The 20108-nt window shown below is 40.8% G+C and overlaps 1 protein-coding gene across 2 annotated transcripts in view; it reads left to right on the forward strand.

Moving 5' to 3' along the window:
• TMEM231 (transmembrane protein 231) overlaps window positions 1–17914 on the forward strand; it is a 36092-nt gene extending 18178 nt beyond the window's left edge. Inside the window, exons 3-7 of one of the 2 annotated variants that reach the window (XM_060185159.1) lie at window positions 5012–5140; window positions 5767–5910; window positions 11242–11323; window positions 15422–15526; window positions 15886–17914. In XM_060185159.1, coding sequence (XP_060041142.1) covers window positions 5012–5140; window positions 5767–5910; window positions 11242–11323; window positions 15422–15526; window positions 15886–16067 — 642 coding nt within the window. In that variant the 3' untranslated portion in view covers window positions 16068–17914. The remainder of the gene's footprint in view (window positions 1–5011; window positions 5141–5766; window positions 5911–11241; window positions 11324–15421; window positions 15527–15885) is intronic. The other variant, XM_060185160.1, reaches the window with a different exon arrangement.
• Window positions 17915–20108: the final 2194 nt, after the last annotated feature.

A 20108-nucleotide genomic window follows, 5' to 3' on the forward strand; every position in this document is an offset into this window, starting at 1 on the left:
AACTCTAAATATTCAATGTGACAATTCATCATCTCCTAAGTTAAAATACAAATCCTCTATACAGGACATTTTTGGAGGGCCCCAGAAAATGTCCTGTAAGCTATCTTGTGGAAATTAATCCACAACAAATTTGGCATCAATCTGATATTGTAAATGTACCAAAAAAAAAATTGTCACTAAAATGTGTTAACTCTAGTAACCTGAGTTTGCTTAAAAAGGCAATGTAAAAATAGTTAAGAATCAATATATGTGACTTAAATTCGGTATGAAAATTTTGCTATATAGAGACTGCTACATGAGGTCACATGAGATGACCTTTACACGAAATTATAAAGATACCTAAACCAATTATAATCATTGAGTTATCAATTGTAGTAAACTTCTAATTTGTTACAAAGTTTTTTCATAAGTAATTGACTACAGCAATGACAAGCCTTTGCATAAAGAAGCATCTGCTCATATAGAATCCCCAGAAATCCATCTTGGACCCCTGACCTCTGACATCACCCACAATTACAGCCATCCCCCAAAACCCATGATGTGACCTGACATGATCTGGAGAACCTGATTCACAGACTCCAAAGGACAAGACTTTCCTACTGCCTTTCTCTCAACCATCGGTGTCTGCTCTTCCTGCTTCTGTTTCGCCCATCATGTTTTGGCGGTTCCAGGTCACTCTCTACAGAGAAGAAAAGTTCCATTGGCTGTCCTCCTCCATCAAGATAGACGTGTGGCATTTATTTCATGGCCATTGACATTGGACTGATGCTTCTATAGAACTTGCTGGACACTCCCTTTATACTGCTGGACTTCTTGAAGAATGACTGTAGCAGTTCATAGAACTTTCTGCCAGCTGACTCGGGATTTTGCAATGCCAGATCACCCCTCTAGCCCCTTGGCTTATCAGGCCCCCACTCCTCCACCCATCAGGTTCACTCTGTCTCTTGCTACTCTTACTTATCCCTCCCTGTCTTGTGCTAGTTCTTTTTGAAGACACTTACACACTATCATTCTGCTTTCTTCCCAACAGGTTTCTGTTCACCCCTACACTGCTATTCCCCTGACAGAGATGAAGCCTTTTACAGACATTGACCCAGTTATATATGGCCATTAAGTAAGAGGGAGATGTTGGGGAATTGTGAAGATATGGTTGAGCTTGGAAGGGCTTGAGCCTGAGGGGTGTGTCAATCCTGTTAGTCTCTCTCTCTACGGAGAGGTTGAGCAAGGAGGGACAGTAGAACCCCAAAAGGTGTGCCTCTTATCAGTCTCCCTGCCTCACAAAGTGCCCCGCACTCCTGATACTATGGCAAATAGTTAAAAAGAAAGGGGGAGATGTTGGATAGTATGCCAGCTCCCCCTGGCTTCTGCTTAACCATATGCCTATATAGGGATAGATTTAATCCCATTCAAAGCTTTGGTCTATTTACATAAATTACTTCTACATTTACATAAAGCACCACACTCCCTCCAGGGCATTGGTGGTTTAGTGGTAGAATTCTCACCTGCTCCACCCCCTCTCCTTGTCACACCCTGATCCTCTCCTTGTCACACCCTGATCTTCCACCAGTCACTTTTCGCTCCACCCTCTATATCACATTCTGTTTCCACCCTACTTGGAGAGTATAAAAACAGCTGCTCTTCTGATTAAAGACACTTGGAAATTGCTTTCCGGCTCCAAGAGTTCCAGAGTGTATCTCCTGCGAAGTTAGTGCGGCACAATTTCCTGATCCCTCTCCCACGCAGCAGCCTAGATCAGCTCCAGTTGAGTTCTCTCCAACCCAGAGAGCACTAGCTTGGGAAGAAGTACCCTCAGGCTATCCTGGCAATTGATGTCGCCGTTGTTAAATAGGACAAAGAGAAGAGGGGGAGAGAAACATACACCTGCAGACCTGCTTCACTGCCTGTGAAGCAACTCCCCTGCATGTGGGGAGCCGGGGCTCCAACTGGGATCATTACGCCAGTTCTTGAGCTTTGCGCCAAGTGCGCTTAACCTGCAGTGCTACCCCCCGACTCCTGATCTCTGGCTTTTCTAGTTTCATATTCATAATTTATAATGCATTTGTGTAATCTTAATGCCTTGTTGATTTTACTTAGATTCCTTTTCCTTTTTATTGAATGACAGTAAAAGATATGCAAGGCTTTAAAGTTCTCACATCAGAGAAGAGATGAGCTCCAATAGCAAGCATCTGAAACAAAGGTGTTTGTGGTTAAATGGTGTATAAATAGAGCTTGGTGTTTTTCTTCTGGATCTTTTTAGGGAATATATAATGGTTAGTATTAGTTTATCTTCTATTTTAAACATTCTTTTTTTGATCAAAGCATTGTTTGGATCTGGCTTATGTTGGTGCTGAGGATTGAACCTGAAACTTTGGAGCTTCAGATATGAAATTCTTTTTGTATAATAATCATCCTGTCTCCCCAAGCCTTTTTAAAAAGTCAGCTTCTAGTGATTTGGGAGGTAGCACAGAAGTGGAGTGCAGGACTTACAAGTGTGAGGTCCTGAGTTCAGACACTGGCACCACCTATATCAGAGTGATCCTCTATTCTCTCTTTCTCTCTCTCTCTTTTGCCTTCAGGGTTATCGCTGGGGCTTAGTGCATGAACTATTAATCCACTGCTCCTGGAGGTCATTTTTCCCATTTTGTTGCCCTTGTTGATGTTGTTGTTATTGTTATAGCTATTGTAGTTGGATAGGACAGAGAGAAGTCAAGAGGAGAGGGGAAGGCAGAGACGGGGAGAGAAAGACAGACTCCTGCAGACCTGCCTCACTCTTGTGAAGCACCACCTCCCACCCTGCACAGGTGGGGAGCTGGGGGCTCCAACCTGGATCCTGAAGTTGGTCTTTGTGTTTCACGCCATGTGTGCTTAACCTGGTATGCTACCCCCGGCCTCCTCTCTCTTTCTTTTTCATTAATAAATATATAGATGTTGGAAGATATCTCACCTGGTAAAGTACATCATTTACCAAGCACAAGGAGGCCCTGAGTTTGAACCCTGGTTCCACATGAATACAACATGGTACCAGAGGAGGCTCTATGGATAGTGGAAAAGTGCTGCAGTGTGCCTCTTATCTTGTTATTCTTTCTCAGAGTGGAAGGGAGCATGGGGAGTGTGGGGGGGAAGAAAACAACTTTTTTTTCCCCTCCCCTCTCAATTTCTTTCTTTTTTTTTTTTTATTTAGGAAAGGATTAATTAACAAAACCGTAGGGTAGGAGGGGTACAACTCCACACAATTCCCACCGCCCAATCTCCATATCCCACCCCCTCCCCCGAAAACAACTTATTAAGTAGAATACACATGCCTAAAGGCCTGGCTTTGAGCCCCTGGTCTTATATAATTGTACCTGCACAGGAGAAATTTCTTGAGTGCTGAAATAGTGCTGTGGTCTTTCTTCTCTGTGTCTCTAAAAAGGAAAGGGGGAAAAAAGTTTACCAGGAGTGCTGGAATCATAGAGGTATAAAGCCTTAGTAATAGCCATGGCAAAAGAGAGAAAGAGAGGAGGAAGAACAGAAAGAAAGAAAGGGAGAGAGAGAGAGAAGTAGAAGAGCTGGTTCAAGAGTGGTAATTTTGCATACATGTGAGGCTGTGGCACCACATTAAAAATAGATGTTTTTTGGCCAGGCAGTGACACACCTTGTTGAGTGCACATGTTCCAATCTGTAAGGACACAGTTTCCCACCTTTGTGAGTGGTGAAGTAGGCCTGTAGGTATCTCCTTCTTCTCTATTTCCCCTTCCCTTCTCAATTTCTAGCTTTCTCTATCCAATTAATAAAAATAATTTTAAACAATTTAAAAAAAGAATTAAAAATAGATTTTTTTAGTTTATTTCTAGTTTAGTAGTAAATAATTCTGATGTGCTGTTTAAATTTTCCATACAAACTCAAGATATGTTCTGAAAAAAGAAAACAGAAGCAAAGCAAACAAAAAGTGTAAAATGAGACAACTGAAAAAAGAAAAATGTCACCCAAATGTTTACTTTCATTGCCACTTTATGTTCCCATTCAGTTTGGCCCACAAATGTTTGAGATGTGTATGTATTACTTTTAGAGGTCATGAACATTGTGCTTATTTCTTCCTTTTTAGCATTTTATTTATTTATTGGATAGTGACAGAAAAATTGAGAAGAAAATGGGACATAGAGAAAGAGAAGTACTTGCAGCACTACTTCACTGCTCTTAAAAGTTTTTTTCCGGGAGTCCGGTGGTAGCTCAGTGAGTTAAGCGCACATGGCTCAAAGAGTAAGGATCCCCGTTTGAGCTCCGGGCTTCCCACCTGCAGGAGGGTGGTTTCACAGGTGGTGAAGCAGGTCTGCATGTGTCTATCTTTCTCTCCCCCTCTCTGTCTTCCATTCCTCTCTCCATTTCTCTCTGTCCTACCCAACAACGACACAACAACATCAATAACAACAACAATAACTATAACAACAATGAAAAACAACAAAGGCAACAAAAAGGAAAATAAATAAATATTTTTTTAAAAAGTTTTTTTTCTCCCCTTCTGACCCATTTATACTTTTAAAATTTATTTATTTATTTATTTATTTGATAGAAACAGAGATTAAGAGGAAAAGATTAGAGAAGGAGAGAGACTGGGGGTGTGGGTTAGATAGCATAATGGTTATTCAAAGAGACTTTTATACTTGAGGATCCAAAGTCCTAGATTCAATTTCCTGCACTACCATAAACCAGAGCTGATCAGTGCACTAGTTAGAAAAGAGAGAGAGTGAGAGAGGTAGAGGGAGAGAGAGAGACCTGCTATATCCCTGCTTTACCATTTATGCAGGTAGGGACCAGGAGCTTGAACCAGGGTCCTTGTGCACTGTAATGTGTGCACTTAATCAGGTGTGCCATCACCTGGCCCCTACTTATATACCTATTTCTCTTTTTCTTTCAGTGAGGAAGATAATTCTGGTGTGTGACAGAACTGTGCGTTATTGTGCACATTCAATGGTACAAAGGTCCTTTCTGACTTATTAAGCACCAGTGTCTGGCCTTCTTTTATGTTTTATAGACTAGAGAAGAAGACAGGAACCAGGATGGGAAAATGGACATGTTACATTTTAAACTGGAGCTTCCCCTGCAGTCCATGGAGCATGTTGTTGGTGTACAGCTCATTCTAACTTTCTCCTACCAATTACACGTGAGTTAATTCCTGATGGATGCACTCATCCTTCACTTTTGTCTTCAAACAGAACACAACTCTCTTTCAGATTCCTTTCTTTCTTTCTTTCTTTCTTTCTTTCTTTCTTTCTTTCTTTCTTTCTCTTTCCTTCTCTCTCTCTCTCTTTCTTTTTAACTAGAGAACTGTTCAGCTCTGGCTTATGGTGGTGTGGGGGGTTGAACCTGGGACTCTGGAGCGTCAGACATGAGTCTCTTTTTATAACTATTATGCTATCTACCCTCACTCTCTTTCAGATTTCTAGGGAAACTCTATAATAAAATACTTTTCACTTGAGTCATAGTACATTATAAACACTATTAATAACTCAGATTCAGAGGACCTAGTGGGGGTTGTATTGTTATATGGGAAACTGGGGAATGTTATGCATGTACAAACTATTGTGCTTACTGTTGAATGTAAAACATTATTTCCCCAATTAAAAAAAACAATTAAAAATAAAAAAATAACTTAGAGGGTACTGGGAAGAGCTTCCTGCTTGGCTAAACCAGATATGTGAGAAGTTGTTAGGCTTCAGTCACAAACTAGTGACATTTGGAACTTGGCGCCCTTCAGATCTGATTTAACTCTCCCTCTAACAATTTCAGAGGATGTCAACATTTGTGATGCAGAGCATGGCATTTCTCCAGTCCTCCTTCCCTGTACCAGGATCCCAGTTATATGTGAACGGAGACCTGAGGCTACAGCAGAAGCAGCCCCTAAGCTATAGTGGCCTAGATGTCCGGTACAATGTAAGGATGCTCCCATTTCTCCATCTTATTGTTTCTGTGTGCTACTTTTATACCTAGTTCTTGGGAGAGAGAAAACTAGAAGTAGGAATAATGTTTCTCTGTGAGTGAATTCTTTCAAAATATAGAGACACCTATATTTACATTTAGGAAGAAAGAAAAAATATCTAAGAACCAAATTGTTTATTGTTTTAAGATGCACACATCTTAAAAACAACTTATTCTAAGTGACCTTTTTCTTTATTTTATTTTATTTTATTTTTATTTTTTTTTATTTAAGAAAGGATTAATTAACAAAACCATAGTGTAGGAGGGGTACAACTCCACACAATTCCCACCGCCCAATCTCCATATCCCACCCCCTCCCCCAATAGCTTTCCCATTCTCTATCCCTCTGGGAGCATGGACCCAGGGTCGTTGAGGGTTGCAGAAGGTAGAAGGTCTGGCTTCTGTAATTGCTTCCTCGCTGAACATGGGCGTTGACTGGTCGGTCCATACTCCCAGTCTGCCTCTCTCTTTCCCTAGTAGGATGTGTCTCTGGGGAAGCTGAGCTCCAGGACACATTGGTGGTGTCTTCAATCCAGGGAAGTCTGGCCGGCATCCTGATGATACCTGGAACCTGGTGACTGAAAAGAGAGTTAACATACAAAGCCAAACAAATTGTTGAGCAATCATGGACCCAAAGCTTGGAAAAGTGGAGAGGAAGTATTAGGGAGGTACTCACTGCAAACTCTAGTATACTTCTGCTTTCTTACTTTGGTGCCATACTCCAAACTCAGTCAATTTCTGCTTTGCGTTTCTACTTCTTTTTTTTTTTACATGCATAGCATTCCCCAGATTCCCATTTAGCAATAAAACCCCCACTATTTCATTCATCATTTTTCATGGACCTGTATTCTCCCCACCCACCCACCCACCCCAGAATCTTTTACTTTGGTGTAATACTCCAATTCCATTTCAGGTTCGACTTGTGTTTTATTTTCTAATCTTGTTTTTCAACTTCAGCCTGAGAGTGAGATCATCCCATATTCATCCTTCTGTTTCTGACTTATTTCACTCAACATGATTTTTTCAAGGTCCATCCAAGATCGGCTGAAAACGGTGAAGTCACCATTTTTTACAGCTGAGTAGTATTCCATTGTGTATATATACCACAACTTGCTCTGAATGACTCTGAAAATGTCCAGTAGTTCTAGGTTATCTATCTCTTCATTTAGCTCCCTTATGTCTTTACTGATTTTCTTCCTGGATGATCTGTCAAGTTGAGATAGTGGGGTGTTGAAGTCCCCTACTATGATTGTGTTACTGTTAATATATTGCTGTAGCTCTTTCAGTAGAAGTTTGATGTATTTAGATGGCTTCTCATTGGGTGCATAGATATTAATAATTGTTAAGTCCTCTTGATTGACTGATCCTCTGAGCATTAAGTAGTGTCCTAAGTGACCTTTTTCACAAAGCATTTCAAAAATGATACTATCACACCAAAGTAAAAGATTCTGTTTATTTTTGGAGGGGAAAGAGTTCAGGTCCTAGAACTTGATGACAGAGGACCTAGTGGGGATTGCACTGTTATGTGGAAAACAGAGAAATGTTAGACATGTACAAACTATTGTATTTACTTTTAAAAAATATATATTTATTTATTTATTCCCTTTTATTGCCTTTGTTGTTTTATTGTTGTAGTTATTGATCTTCATTGCTGGATAGGACAGAAAGAAATGGAGAGAGGAGGTGAAGATAGAGATGGGGAGAGAAAGATAGACACCTGCAGACCCGCTTTACAAGCAGTGAAGTGACTCCCCTGCAGGTGTGGAGCCAGGGGCTCGAACTGGGATCCTTATGCCGGTCCTTGTGCTTTCTGCTATGTGCGCTTAACCCGCTGCGCTACTGCCTGACTCCTCAAACTATTGTATTTACTATTGACTGTAAAACATTAATCCCCCAGTAAAATTTTAAAAAATGATACTGTCAGTTACTGAACATATAGTAGGGTCTGTCCTTCAATTGAGAGGTATACACATGTAATCTCATTTAGTCAGTCATAGTAGCCTTAAGAGATGCCTACATTTGTCATTCCCCATTGCTTTTTTTTTTTTAACTTTATTTATTTATTATTGGATAAACAGAAATTGAGAGGCGGGGGGATGATAAAAAGGAAGAGAGAGAGACACCTGCAGCTCTGCTCTACCATTTGTGAAGCTTTTCCCCTACAGATGGAGAGTGTGTGCTCAAACCCGTGTCCTTGCACACTATAATGTGAACACTTAACCAGCTGTGCCACTACTTGGCCCCTCATTCCCCATCTCTATACTGATTGTCTTGCTACTGTCTCCTTGTCTTCCATGATCATACTGACTTTTGTACCATTTTAAACCCACAAAACTGCTCACAGTTTGTTTGTTTTTATATTCATTTAAAAAATTTTAATTTATTCCCTTTTGTTGCCCTTGTTTTTTATTGTTGTAGTTATTATTGTTGTTGTTATTAATGTTGTTGTTGTTGGATAGGACAGAGAGAAATGGAGAGAGGAGGGGAAGACAGAGAGGGGGGAGAGAAAGACAGACACCTACAGCCCTGCTTCACCACCTGTGAAGCAACTCCCCTGCAGATGGGGAGCCTGGGGCTCAAACCGGGATCCTTAGACCAGTCCTTGTGCTTTGCCACCACATGCGCTTACCCCACTGCGCTACCGCCCGGCTCCCAACTTTTTTTTTTTTTTTGCCTCCAGGGTTATCATTGGGGCTTGGTGCTGACACTGTGAATCCACTGCTCCTGGAGGCTATTTTTTCCCCATTTTTGTTGCCCTTGTTGCTCTTGTTATTATTGTTATTGTTGTTATTGATGTCGTTGTTGGATAGGACAGAGAGAAATGGAGAGAGGAGGGGAAGACAGAGAGGGGAAGAGATAAATAGACACCTGCAGACCTTCTTCACCACCTGTGAAGCAACACCACTGCAGGTGGGGAGCCGGGGGTTAGAACCCCCTCATGCTGGTCCTTGTGCTTCTTGCCATTGTGCTTAACCTGCTGCACTACCACCCGACCCCCTTATTTTATATTTATATTATCTATATATATGTTCTTTAATATTTATTCCCTTTTGTTGTCCTTGTTGCTTTATTGTTGTAGTTATTAATGTCGTTGTTGTTGGATAAGACAGAGAGAAATGGAGGTGGGGGGAAGACAGAGGGGAAGAGAAAGACAGACACCTGTAGACCTGCTTCACCACCTGTGAAGCAACTCTCCTGCAGGTGGGAAGCCATGGGCTCGAACTGGGATCCTTATGCCAGTCTTTGCACTTTACACCACCTGCGCTTATCCCATTGTGCTACCGCCTAACTCCCTTATATTATATTTCATATTTATTTTTAATAGAGAACCCTAGTCTTACTCTCACACATGTAATACTAAGGGTTAAACTCAGGACCTGATATTTGAGAGACCAACATCTTATATACACTGTGCCACCTCCCAGGCCACTTTTCAGAGTCTTTGTACTCACTTTTTCCTCTACTAAATATCTTTTTTTTAAAAAAATAATTTATTTCTTTATTGGGAATTAATGCTTTACATTCAACAGTAAATACAATAGTTTGAACATGCATAACATTCCCCAGATTCCCATTTAACAATACAACCCCCACTATTTCATTCATCATTTTTCATGGACCTGTATTCTCCCCACCCACCCACCCACCCCAGAGTCTTTTACTTTGGTGTAATACTCCAATTCCATTTCAGGTTCGACTTGTGTTTTCTTTTCTGGTCTTGTTTTTCAACTTCGGCCTGAGAGTGAGATCATCCCATATTCATCCTTCTGTACTAAATATCTTTATAGCATTCTGTCACTCAGTCCAGATCCCTGTTCAAATATCCCAGCACACAGTCCACCCCTGACCCTCTTCTCTCTCCATCATTCCATACTCAGATTTATTTTTTATTACTTCTACCTGAAATGTTAAGCATAAGCCCTCTTCCTGTAGTAGTAAAAGTGATCACATGTTTTCTACTCTTACCTTAGTTGCTAAAGCACATTGTAAGCTCTTAGATTTTGGTTTTTAACTTGCTGGTAGTGGGGATCAATCCACTATGTGTTCTACCACTGTGCTACCTCCTCAGCCCACTCAGACAGATTTAATGAACCAATGAACTCTTGTTTTCATATGAGCAAATATTCTGGGACAGCCCTCTCCACTTTCATAACAGTATATTTTTACTCTGCTAATAACTCCATATTCTTCAAAGTATAACATCGCTTTGGTAATAAATTATTAAAGGAATTATTTCTCCCATCAAAATAGAGAGTGTTGTTTTATAAACAGCTATTTGTTTGTTTGTTTTGCCAAAATGCTGCTCAGCTCTGTTTTATGGTGGTGCCAACATTGAACCTGGGATCACCAAATCTCAGACATGAAATCTATGGCATTGTTGTTGGTATAACCTCCCATTCCTATATATAGCTTTAAAAATTGTAGATATTCATCCTGTGTTTATTTTTTTATTTTATTTTATTATTTATTTATTTTTTAAAAAATATTTTATTTATTTATTCCCTTTTGTTGCCCTTGTTGTTTTATTGTTGTAGTTATTATTGTTGTTGTCGTCGTTGTTGGTTAGGACAGAGAGAAATGGAGAGAAAGATAGACACCTGCAGACCTGCTTCACCGCCTGTGAAGCGACTCCCCTGCAGGTGGGGAGCCGGGGTTCGAACCGGGATCCTTATGCCGGTCCTTGTGCACAGCCTAAGGATCCTTGTGCTTTGCGCCACCTGCGCTTAACCCACTGCGCTACAGCCCGACTCCCCTATTTTTTTATTTTTAATTATCTTTATTTATTGGATAGGGACAGCCAGAAATTGAGAGGGTAGGGGGAGGTAGAGAGGAAGACACAGAGAGACACCTGCAGCCCTGCTTCACTACTCACAAAGTTCACCCTGTGTTTCCATCTCCACAAAGAAAAAAAAAAGTGAGAATAAATGAGCTAAACTGTTAGAAAAAAATTCTGTCATACTGGGGCCTAGGCAGTGGCACACCTGGTTAAGTGCACATAGAATACAAGTTCAAGCCCCTGGTCCCTACCTGCAGGGGGGAAGCTAACTTGAGTGGTGAAACAGGGCTGCAGGTATCTCTCTCTCTCCCTTTTTATCCTCTTCTCTCAATTTCTCTCTGTCTCTATCCAACAATAAGTAATAATACTTGAAGAGAACGAGTATTGATACTAAAATAGGGCACCAGAATAAAAAAAGATGGCCTCTGATATTGACCTGAGTAAGCTACAGGGTAGAATGACAGAGGAGAAGCTGCCTGGGTACTCACACTACATCCTTCTGTTCCCAGGTGTCTATCATCAATGGAACTAGTCCTTTTGCCTCTGACTATGACCTCACCCACATTATTGCTGCCTACCAGGAAAGGAATGGTGAGTCCTGAATAGATTTCTTTCAGATACCCTTTAAGGACTTTCTAGGTTAGTGGAGACTTTGGTGGGAATCAGAATTGAGGTCCTGTGGTCTGGGAGGTAGCACAGTGAATAAAGCATTGGACTCTCAAGTAAGAGGTCCCAAGTTCAATTCCCAGCTGCACATGTACTAGATTGATATCTAGTTCTTCCTCTCTCTCTCTACACCTATCTTCTTTAAGAATAAGTAAATAAAATCTTAAAAAAAAAAAAAAAAAGGATTGAAGTCCTTGTCATGGTGAAAATGTCAAGACCAAAAGAGGACCTAGTGGGGGTTGTATTTTTATGCGGAAAACTGAGAAATGTTATGCATGTACAAACTATTGTATTTACTATCAACTGTAAAACATTAATCCCCAATAGAGAAAAGAAAGGAAGAAAAAAAGGAAGAAAGAGTCAAGACCAGTGAATGCTTAGTGATGGGAGATAAATACACTACCTAGAATTTGTCCTTTGTCTTCTAATGTAAAGACCCACTCTCTGTGCCCCCCTTCTATGGTCTGTCAGGTTAGGCCAACTAATTGTCATATTTATCCCATTACTAATTTGAGAGATTTATTAGTTTCATTCTTTAAAACATAATCCTAATTAAGTTACTCCCTTTTCAATACCTGTAAAAGAAGCCAAAAGACAAATTGCTATCCGTAGCTTTCAGATGGAATTAGAAAATATAAGTGACTCACCGTACATTAACAATTGTAATAGGAGGGGGGAAAGCATCTAGATGGACTGGGAGGTGGCACAGTGGATAAAGTGCAAGACTTAGAAGCATGAGCTGCTAAGTTTGATCCCTGGTATCACATGTGCCAGAGTCATGCTCTGGTTCTTTTTTTTCATGCCTTCTCTTTCTCTCAGTAAATTAATCTTTTTTTTTTTTTTTTTTTGCCTCCAGGGTTATTGCTGGGGCTTGGTGCCTGCACTACAAATCCACTGCTCCTGGCGGCCATTTTTTCCCTTTTTTTGCCATTGTTGTTTGTGTTGTTGTTACTATTATTGTTGTCATTGTTGTTGGATAGGACAGAGAAATGGAGAGAGGAGGGGAAGACAGAGAGGGGGAGAGAAAGATAGACACCTGCAGACCTGCTTCACCACCTGTGAAGCGACTCCCCTGCAGGTGGGGAGCCGGGGGCCGATCCTGGTGCTTTGTGCAATGTGTGCTCAACCCTCTGCGCTACTGCCTGCCCCTCCCTTTTTTTTTTATAAAGCATCCAAGGTGGTCTGAGTTTTTTCTCTAAAAACATCTAGAGTATACTACAACAATAAAACAACAAGGGTAACAAAAGGGAATAAATAAATAAATATTTTTTAAAATCTACAATATTACTTGGCAGCCAAACATGACAGATAACTACACAGAGATTTTGATAGGGGGACTCTTGCAATTCCAGTATTGCTTCTTGATACTATGTAATACACTGGCAACATTATTCTAGAAATAAAGGAGTTTTAAAGCTGATTTTGTGTGGGGAAGGCACATTTCAAAGAGAAACAAACACTACTGGGCTGGCAAAGTAGCTCATTTGGGTAGTATGTTGCTATACCATGTGTGAGACCCAAGTTTGAACTCATGCTCCCACTATACTGAAAACAGTTTCAGTGCTTTTGTTGTTGTTGGTTTTTCACTTTAAACAAATTTATTTTTCTAAAATGGTTCTTTTGTTTCTTACCCCCTTCCTTTTTCTAAATTTATTTTCCCTTTTGTTGCCTGTGTTGTTTTTTTATTGTTGTTGTAGTTATTATTGTTGTTCTTGATGTTGTCGTTGTTGGATAGGACAGAGAGAAATAGAGAGAGCGGGCGGAGGGTAGATAGCATAATGGTTATGCAAACAGACTCTCAGGCCTGAGGCTCCAAAGTCCCAGGTTCAATCCCCCCACACCACCATAAGCCAGAGAGAGAGAGGAGTGGAAGACAGAGAGGGAGAGAAAGACACCTGCAGACCTGCTTCACAGACTGTGAAGCGACTCCCCTGCAGGTTGGGCGCTGGAGCTCGAACCGGGATCCTTACGCCAGTTCTTGCACTTTGTGCCACGTGTGCTTAACCTGCTGCGCTACTGCCAAACTCCCTTTTTTTTTTTTTAACTTTATATATTCTACTTGTTAGAACAAGAAGAAATTGAGGAGGGAGAGAGAGACACCTATAACCCTGCTTCACCACTTATGAAATATATGAAATACACCTTTTTTTTTCCCCAAGGTTGACATTGAAAAGAGATCTGCCAAAGTTTTCCTCTAAATATTTGATGGTTCCTGGCCTAATATCCAAATCTTTGATCCATTTGGAGTTTACTTTAGTGTGTAATAAGATGTAGTAGTCCAGTTTCAGTTTTCTCCATGCTTTAATTCAATTTTTCAAACATTAATTGTTGAAGAGATTTGAAGCTTTCCCCCTGCAAGTACGGACCAGGGGCTTGAACCTGGGTCCTTGAAGAGATTCTTACTCCATTTAATGCTTTGGCCTCTCTTGTCAAAAATTAGATGTAGGGGTTTATTTTTAGGCTTTCAATTCTATTCCACTGCTCTGTGAATCTGTTTTTGTTCCAGTACTAGGCAGTTTTGATTACAATAGCCCTATAATATAATTTGAGGTCTTGAAGTGCGATGCCTCCATTCTTGTTCTTTTTTCTCAAGATTTTTTTTTTAGTGTTCCTAGATATTTTATGGTTCCAGATAAATTTTGGTATCTTTTGTTCTATTTGCTCAAATTTTGTGCCACCTTAGTAGGGATGACATATGTATGTATTTCTACATATAATTTTCATTTTTACAATGTTAAATCTGCTATAGTAAATGGTGTTGGTTTCTGTATTTCTTCTTCTGACTTAGTGTTTCATAGAGAAATGCCACTGGTTTTTATATGTTGATTTTGTAAACCTGCCACTTTTTTTTTTTTTTTTTTAACCAGAGCACTGCTCAGCTCTAGCTTATGGCGGTACGGGGGATGTTGGAGCCTCAGGCATGAGAGTCTCTTTGCCTAAGCATATGCTATCTATCATCACCCTAAATCTGCCACTTTACTATACTGCTTAATAGTTTCCAGGATTCCAGCTGAATTCTTTAGGTTTTTCTATGTATACAATCATATCATCTGCAAATAGTGACAGTTTTGCCTCTTCTTTTCTAATTTTTATCCCTTTAATTCCTTTTTCTTGCCTAATTACATAATCATTATGCTATCTACTGTTGGCCTTCTTATTTACTCTGTAGAATAAATATTTCCTCACAGTACTACATAGTTTTTTTTAAATCTTTTTTTTTTACAATTTTTAATCTTTATTTGATAGACACAGTCAGAAATTGAGAGGGGAATGGGTAAAAGAGAGAAAGAGACAGAGAGACCTGCAGCACTGCTTCACCATTCATAAAGCTTTCCCCCTGCAGATGGGAACCAGGTCTTGAACCTGGTTCCTTGCACACTGCAACATGTGGGCTCAACCAGGTGTACCACCATCCGGCCCCAGTACTACATAGTTTTAATTGTTTTTAGTGATAGGATAATAGGACTTTGCTTAACCACTCATCAGTTACAAAACACATAGACTGTTTTCCACATTTTGGACATAAGTATTATAACAAATAATGTATGAGCATATTTGCACTTTAAATTTCTCTCTCTTGTCATAAATGGGGTATTACTACTTCTGGCTGACTTTTTCACATAGAGATAGAGAGAAATCCATGACAGTACTAAAGCTTGTCTCATTTTGGTGGAGGCTGGGCTCAAACCTAGGTTTACTCATAACAAAGCAAGCTTACTCTCCAAGTGAACTATCTTGCCAGCTTTTGAATGAACTGTTAATGGGGGGATGAATTCTAAAGTGCAGAAATTATCTGAGAGAGTTCGAAAATAACTTTTATTTATTTTAATTAATTTTGCGAGACCACTGCTTAGCTCTGGCTTATGGTAGTGCCAGGTATTGAATCTAGGACCTAGAACCTCAGACATGAAAGTCTTTTGTGTAGCCACTATACTATCTCACCACCTAAAGATTACTTTTTTAGTTCTCAATATTTCATTGCCAAAGAGAGCATTCATAAATTACCTTCTGATTATATTGCAGTCACCACCATTTTGACTGATCTCAACCCCATCTGGCTAGTGGGAAGGGCTGCTGAAGCTCCATTTGTGATTAATGCTGTCATCCGATACCCCACGGAAGTCATTTCATATCCTTTCTGGTGAAGAGCCAACAGTAGCTCCATTTCAAAAAAAAAAAAAGAGAATGATTCTTCAGTTGTTTCAAAAAGAAACAGATGTGGAAAGTCTTAGATCTGAAGTTTCTTTAGCTCTGTGGCTGAACAGAAATGACCCCATCTTTGTGCTGTTCATCCAAGAAAAAAATATCATTTCCTGTTTTTTTTTTTTTTTCCTGAGTAATTCTTCTAGGTTAGAACCATCCATATTTATGTCTTAATAATCACTTTTATCTTAAGGGTATTTGAAACATTTTTTTGCCATTTCCTGTCTAAACTTAACTTTGGTTTAACTTTTGAAGTATCAGCTATAACTCCTTAACTATGTGTACGTATCTACCAGGATTCTGGGAAATGATAAAGTTTGCCTGGATCCAGTATGTCAGCATCCTGCTTATCTTCCTCTGGGTGTTTGAAAGAATCAAAAAATTTGTGTTTCAAAATCAGGTGGTGACCACAATCCCCTCTCAAGCAAAACTCTACGGAGAGCTGTATAAGGAGCATTTTTCATAACTCTAAGTTGGATCTTAGCTACCTCATTGTTGTCTTCTGAGAATTGCCATATTAGGACACTTCCGAGAAGCACCCGTGTATACCTACCAATGTGTATGTGTTTCTTATCAGAGACAAACAACAATATTACTAACTTTTCTCTACACAAACTCCATATCTTCTAAGCACCTACCAAATCGTCAGAGACTACTTTGTGGAAAGGTCTGAAGTTTCCTGAAAGCTATAATTTGCTCCCCTCCCCACTTTTTTTTTTCTTTCTTATACTTGAGTTTCAGGAGAAAACTACAATCAATTCAGATATCTTGGAAAGAGTCCCATCTCTGGTGAAGCAGTGACTTTTCCTTAAACTGAGGAACAAGCTAAGCATTTCTTCCTCTTGTTGTAAACCACTTTTGACTCTTTTTCAGCTTTCTCTTGTGATAGATATGCAAATCACTAGCACTCTCCACTCCTGGGCATATAAATTTCCCAGTCAGAACTTGCATTTTCAGAACTGAGATTCCTTTCACTAAAGAACTGGAGAGAATAAGTGCTGGAGAGCACGTGTATGCAGTGCTTAAGGGTGGGCAACTTGAGGACACCAAGACCTTCCACCTGCCCTCAGTGGAACATACAATCAGTCATCTGTCATCAGCCCAGCTGAACAGCCCTTCCTCCCTTCCCTGCCTTAGCCTTTGGCTGGACCGTTGCCCTGCCTTTTGCCCTCTGTCTGTGCCCCTAGAATGGCTGACTGAAGTCAGAAGTGCTATTTCATTCACAATCCCCTCAGCACCAGTGGGGGAAGTAGGATTGTAACAACAGGTTCTTTCTTTCTGGCCTTCACCCAACAGCCTGGACATTTGCCACCCCTCCCCCTTGACAGCCCTCTCTCTTCCTGAAAAGGACATGGGTGACAGAGGAGCTGTTGTTGGTGTTGGCTCCCACTGCCTCAACAACCACAGTTCATTTGGAAGGCCAGCAAGAAACCCAGCTACTTTCCCTTGAGGAAGGGACAAGGGTACCCTGCAGAGTGGGTAGCATTAAGGAGGACACACATGTAGCAGTGGGGGAATTAAAAGGATATTAGTCCAGCCAACCCAATTCAGCTTGGCCATTAACAGCAGGATGACAAGGAGTACAGCTAGCTTTCCCTCCTGACTGAGTATTTGAAGAACAGCTGTTAGAGGCCTTGCTTGTACAAGAAAGACCTGTTCTCATTCTCATCCTGTGGAGAAATACAATTTGGATCTGCTTTATGATCTGGAGAGATGATTGTTACTGGAAGGGTATGCCCAAGCACTAACAGTCTTCAGTATGTGCTTCAGTTTGCCTCGGGGATGCCTTTTCTTGTTTCAAGGCTTTCTGTTTACCTAACTTTTTTTCCCCTTCAGACTATGTGTGCATGCAAAGCATGCACTCTATCACTGAGAGACAACCCAAGCTTCTTGGAAGCTTATTATTATTATTTTTTTTAAGGTTATTGCTGGGGCTCATTGCCTGTACTATGAATCCACTGCTCCTAGTGGCCATTTTCTTTTCTTTTTTCTGTTGGATAGGACAGAGAGAAATTAAGAGGGGTGTGTGTGGGGGGGAAGATAGAGGGGGGAAAAAGATAGACATCCACAGGCTTGCTTCACCACTTATAAAGTGACCCCCCTGCAGGTGGAGAGCTAGGGACTTGAACCAGGATCCTTGCACTTCATTACATGTGTGCTTAACCTGGTGGGCCACCACCTGGCTCCGCCTCTTGAATGCTTTAAGTTATTGAGTTGTAATAAGATCTGGAAAGAAAATTGTCTTAATGCGAATTTTGTATAAGGAAACAACGTTTTATAACTTTTTGATTAAATGTTCAAAATGGAAAGTTTTGTGTGGCTGCTGTGGTTGACCTCATTGTTAGTGGTACCACTCGGGGACTACATTTTCAGTTAGATAGTTGGTGAGGTGACAGAGTCTGGGGAAACAGTGGCTGAGGAGAAAGCATAATGATTATGTAAAAGACTTTCATGCCTGAGGCACCTAGCTCCCAGATTCAGTCTCCAGCACCATTGTAAGCCAGCATTGAGCAGTGCTTTGGTCTTTCTCTCTATAACTCTCAGAAGAATAAAGAAAATATTTTAAAAGAGAAGAAGATACCACAGAACCAAAGCTTCCCTAAGTATAGTAAAGCTTAAACCTGGATCATGCCCATAGTTAAAAATTTGATTTTTTAAAAAAGATTTTATTTATAGAACCAGTCGGTTGCACACCTGGTTAAGTGCTCACATTACAGTGAGCAAGAATGCAGGTTCAAGACCCTGGTCCCCACATGCAGGGGGAAAGCTTCATGAATAGTGAAGCAGGACTGCAGGTGTCTCTTTTCCTCTCTCTTTCTCCTCTCTCAGTTCCTCTCTATTTCTATACAATAATAAAGAGATAAAAATATTTTTTAATTCTTTTCTTTTTTAATTTATTTTTTTATTTAAGAAAGGCTAAATTAACAAAACCATAGGGTAGGAGGGGTACAACTCCACACAATTCCCACTACCCGATCTCCATATCCCATCCCCTCCCCTGATAGTTTTCCCATTCTCTATCCCTCTGGGAGCATGGACCCAGGGTTGCAGAAGGTGGAAGGTCTGGCTTCTGTAATTGCTTCCCCGCTGAACATGGGCGTTGACTGGTTGGTCCATACTCCCAGTCTGCCTCTCTCTTTCCCTAGTAGGGTGTGTCTCTGGGGAAGCGGAGCTCCAGGACACATTGGTGGGGTCTTCAGTCCAAGGAAGCCTGGCCTGCATCTTGATGGCATCTGGCACCTGGTGGCTGAAAAGAGAGTTAACATACAAAGCCAAACAAATTGTTGAGCAATTTAATTATTTTCTTATGGGGGGCAGGTGGTGGTACATCTGGTTAAGCGCACATATTACAGAGTGCAAGGACCCAGGTTCAAGCCCCTGGTACCCACCTACAGTGGGGAAGCATCACAGGTGGTGAAGTAGGGCTGCAGGTGTCTCTGTATCTCTTTCTATTTGTTAATGAGAAAGATAGGAGGAGAGAGAGGAAGAACCAGACATCACTCTGGTATGTATGCTGCCGGGGATTGAACTCAGGACCTCATGCTTGAGAGTCTAATGCTTTATCCACTGTGCCACCTCCCAGACCACTGTTTTTTTTTTTTTAATCTTTTTAAAAAAATCTTAAAATTTATTTAAAAAAGGAAATTGACAAAACCATAGGATAAGAGGGGTATGGGGTATACCTCCACACAATTTCCACCACCAGAACTCCATATCCCATCCCCTCCCCTGATAGTTTTCCTATTCTTTATCCCTCTGGGAGTATGGACCCAAGATCATTGTGGGATGCAGAAGGTGGAAGGTCTGGCTTCTGTAGTTGCTTCCCCGATGAACATGAGCGTCGACTGGTCAATCCATACTCCCAGCCTGCCTCTCTCTTTTCCTAGTGGGGTGGGGCTCTGGGGAAGGGGAGCTCCAGAACACATTAGTGGTTTTTTTTTTTTTTTTATCTTTATTTACTTGATAGAGACAGCCAGAAATTGAGAAGGAAGAGGGAGAGAAACAGAGACACCTGTAGCACTGCTTCACCACTTGCAAAGCTTTCCCCCTGTAGGTGGGGACTGGGACTTGAACCTGGGTCTACTTTGTGCATTGTAATGTATGCACTCAGCCAGGTGCACCACCACTCGGCCCCCAGACCACTGTTTTTTAAGGTTTGTCTAGAGAATAGGGAGGGCAGAGATTTCATACAGTTCTCCACCTTACTCACCAGCAGCCTTGTTTTGCCAAAACTCTGCTCAGAGACCATGAGCTTTTGTTAACTTTTTGGCAGAAGTCCCCTGGTCCAACCCAAGGTAAATGTGAGTTTTCTGGTGGACTCTACAGGGCATGTGGAAACCACAGTCTGGAAAATTACAACTATGTCTGGTGAATAGCAAACTATTTACAGGTCAGATTTGGTAGACTCTGAACCTGAATCACACAGTGTAGTTGCAAGAAGAAAAATAGATGAGTAATATACAGTAATTTGTCAACAAAGCAGTAACCCATAGCTAAGTGAGGGTTT

Source organism: Erinaceus europaeus, chromosome 2 (assembly GCF_950295315.1).
Source record: "Erinaceus europaeus chromosome 2, mEriEur2.1, whole genome shotgun sequence".
NCBI lineage: Eukaryota > Metazoa > Chordata > Mammalia > Eulipotyphla > Erinaceidae > Erinaceus > Erinaceus europaeus.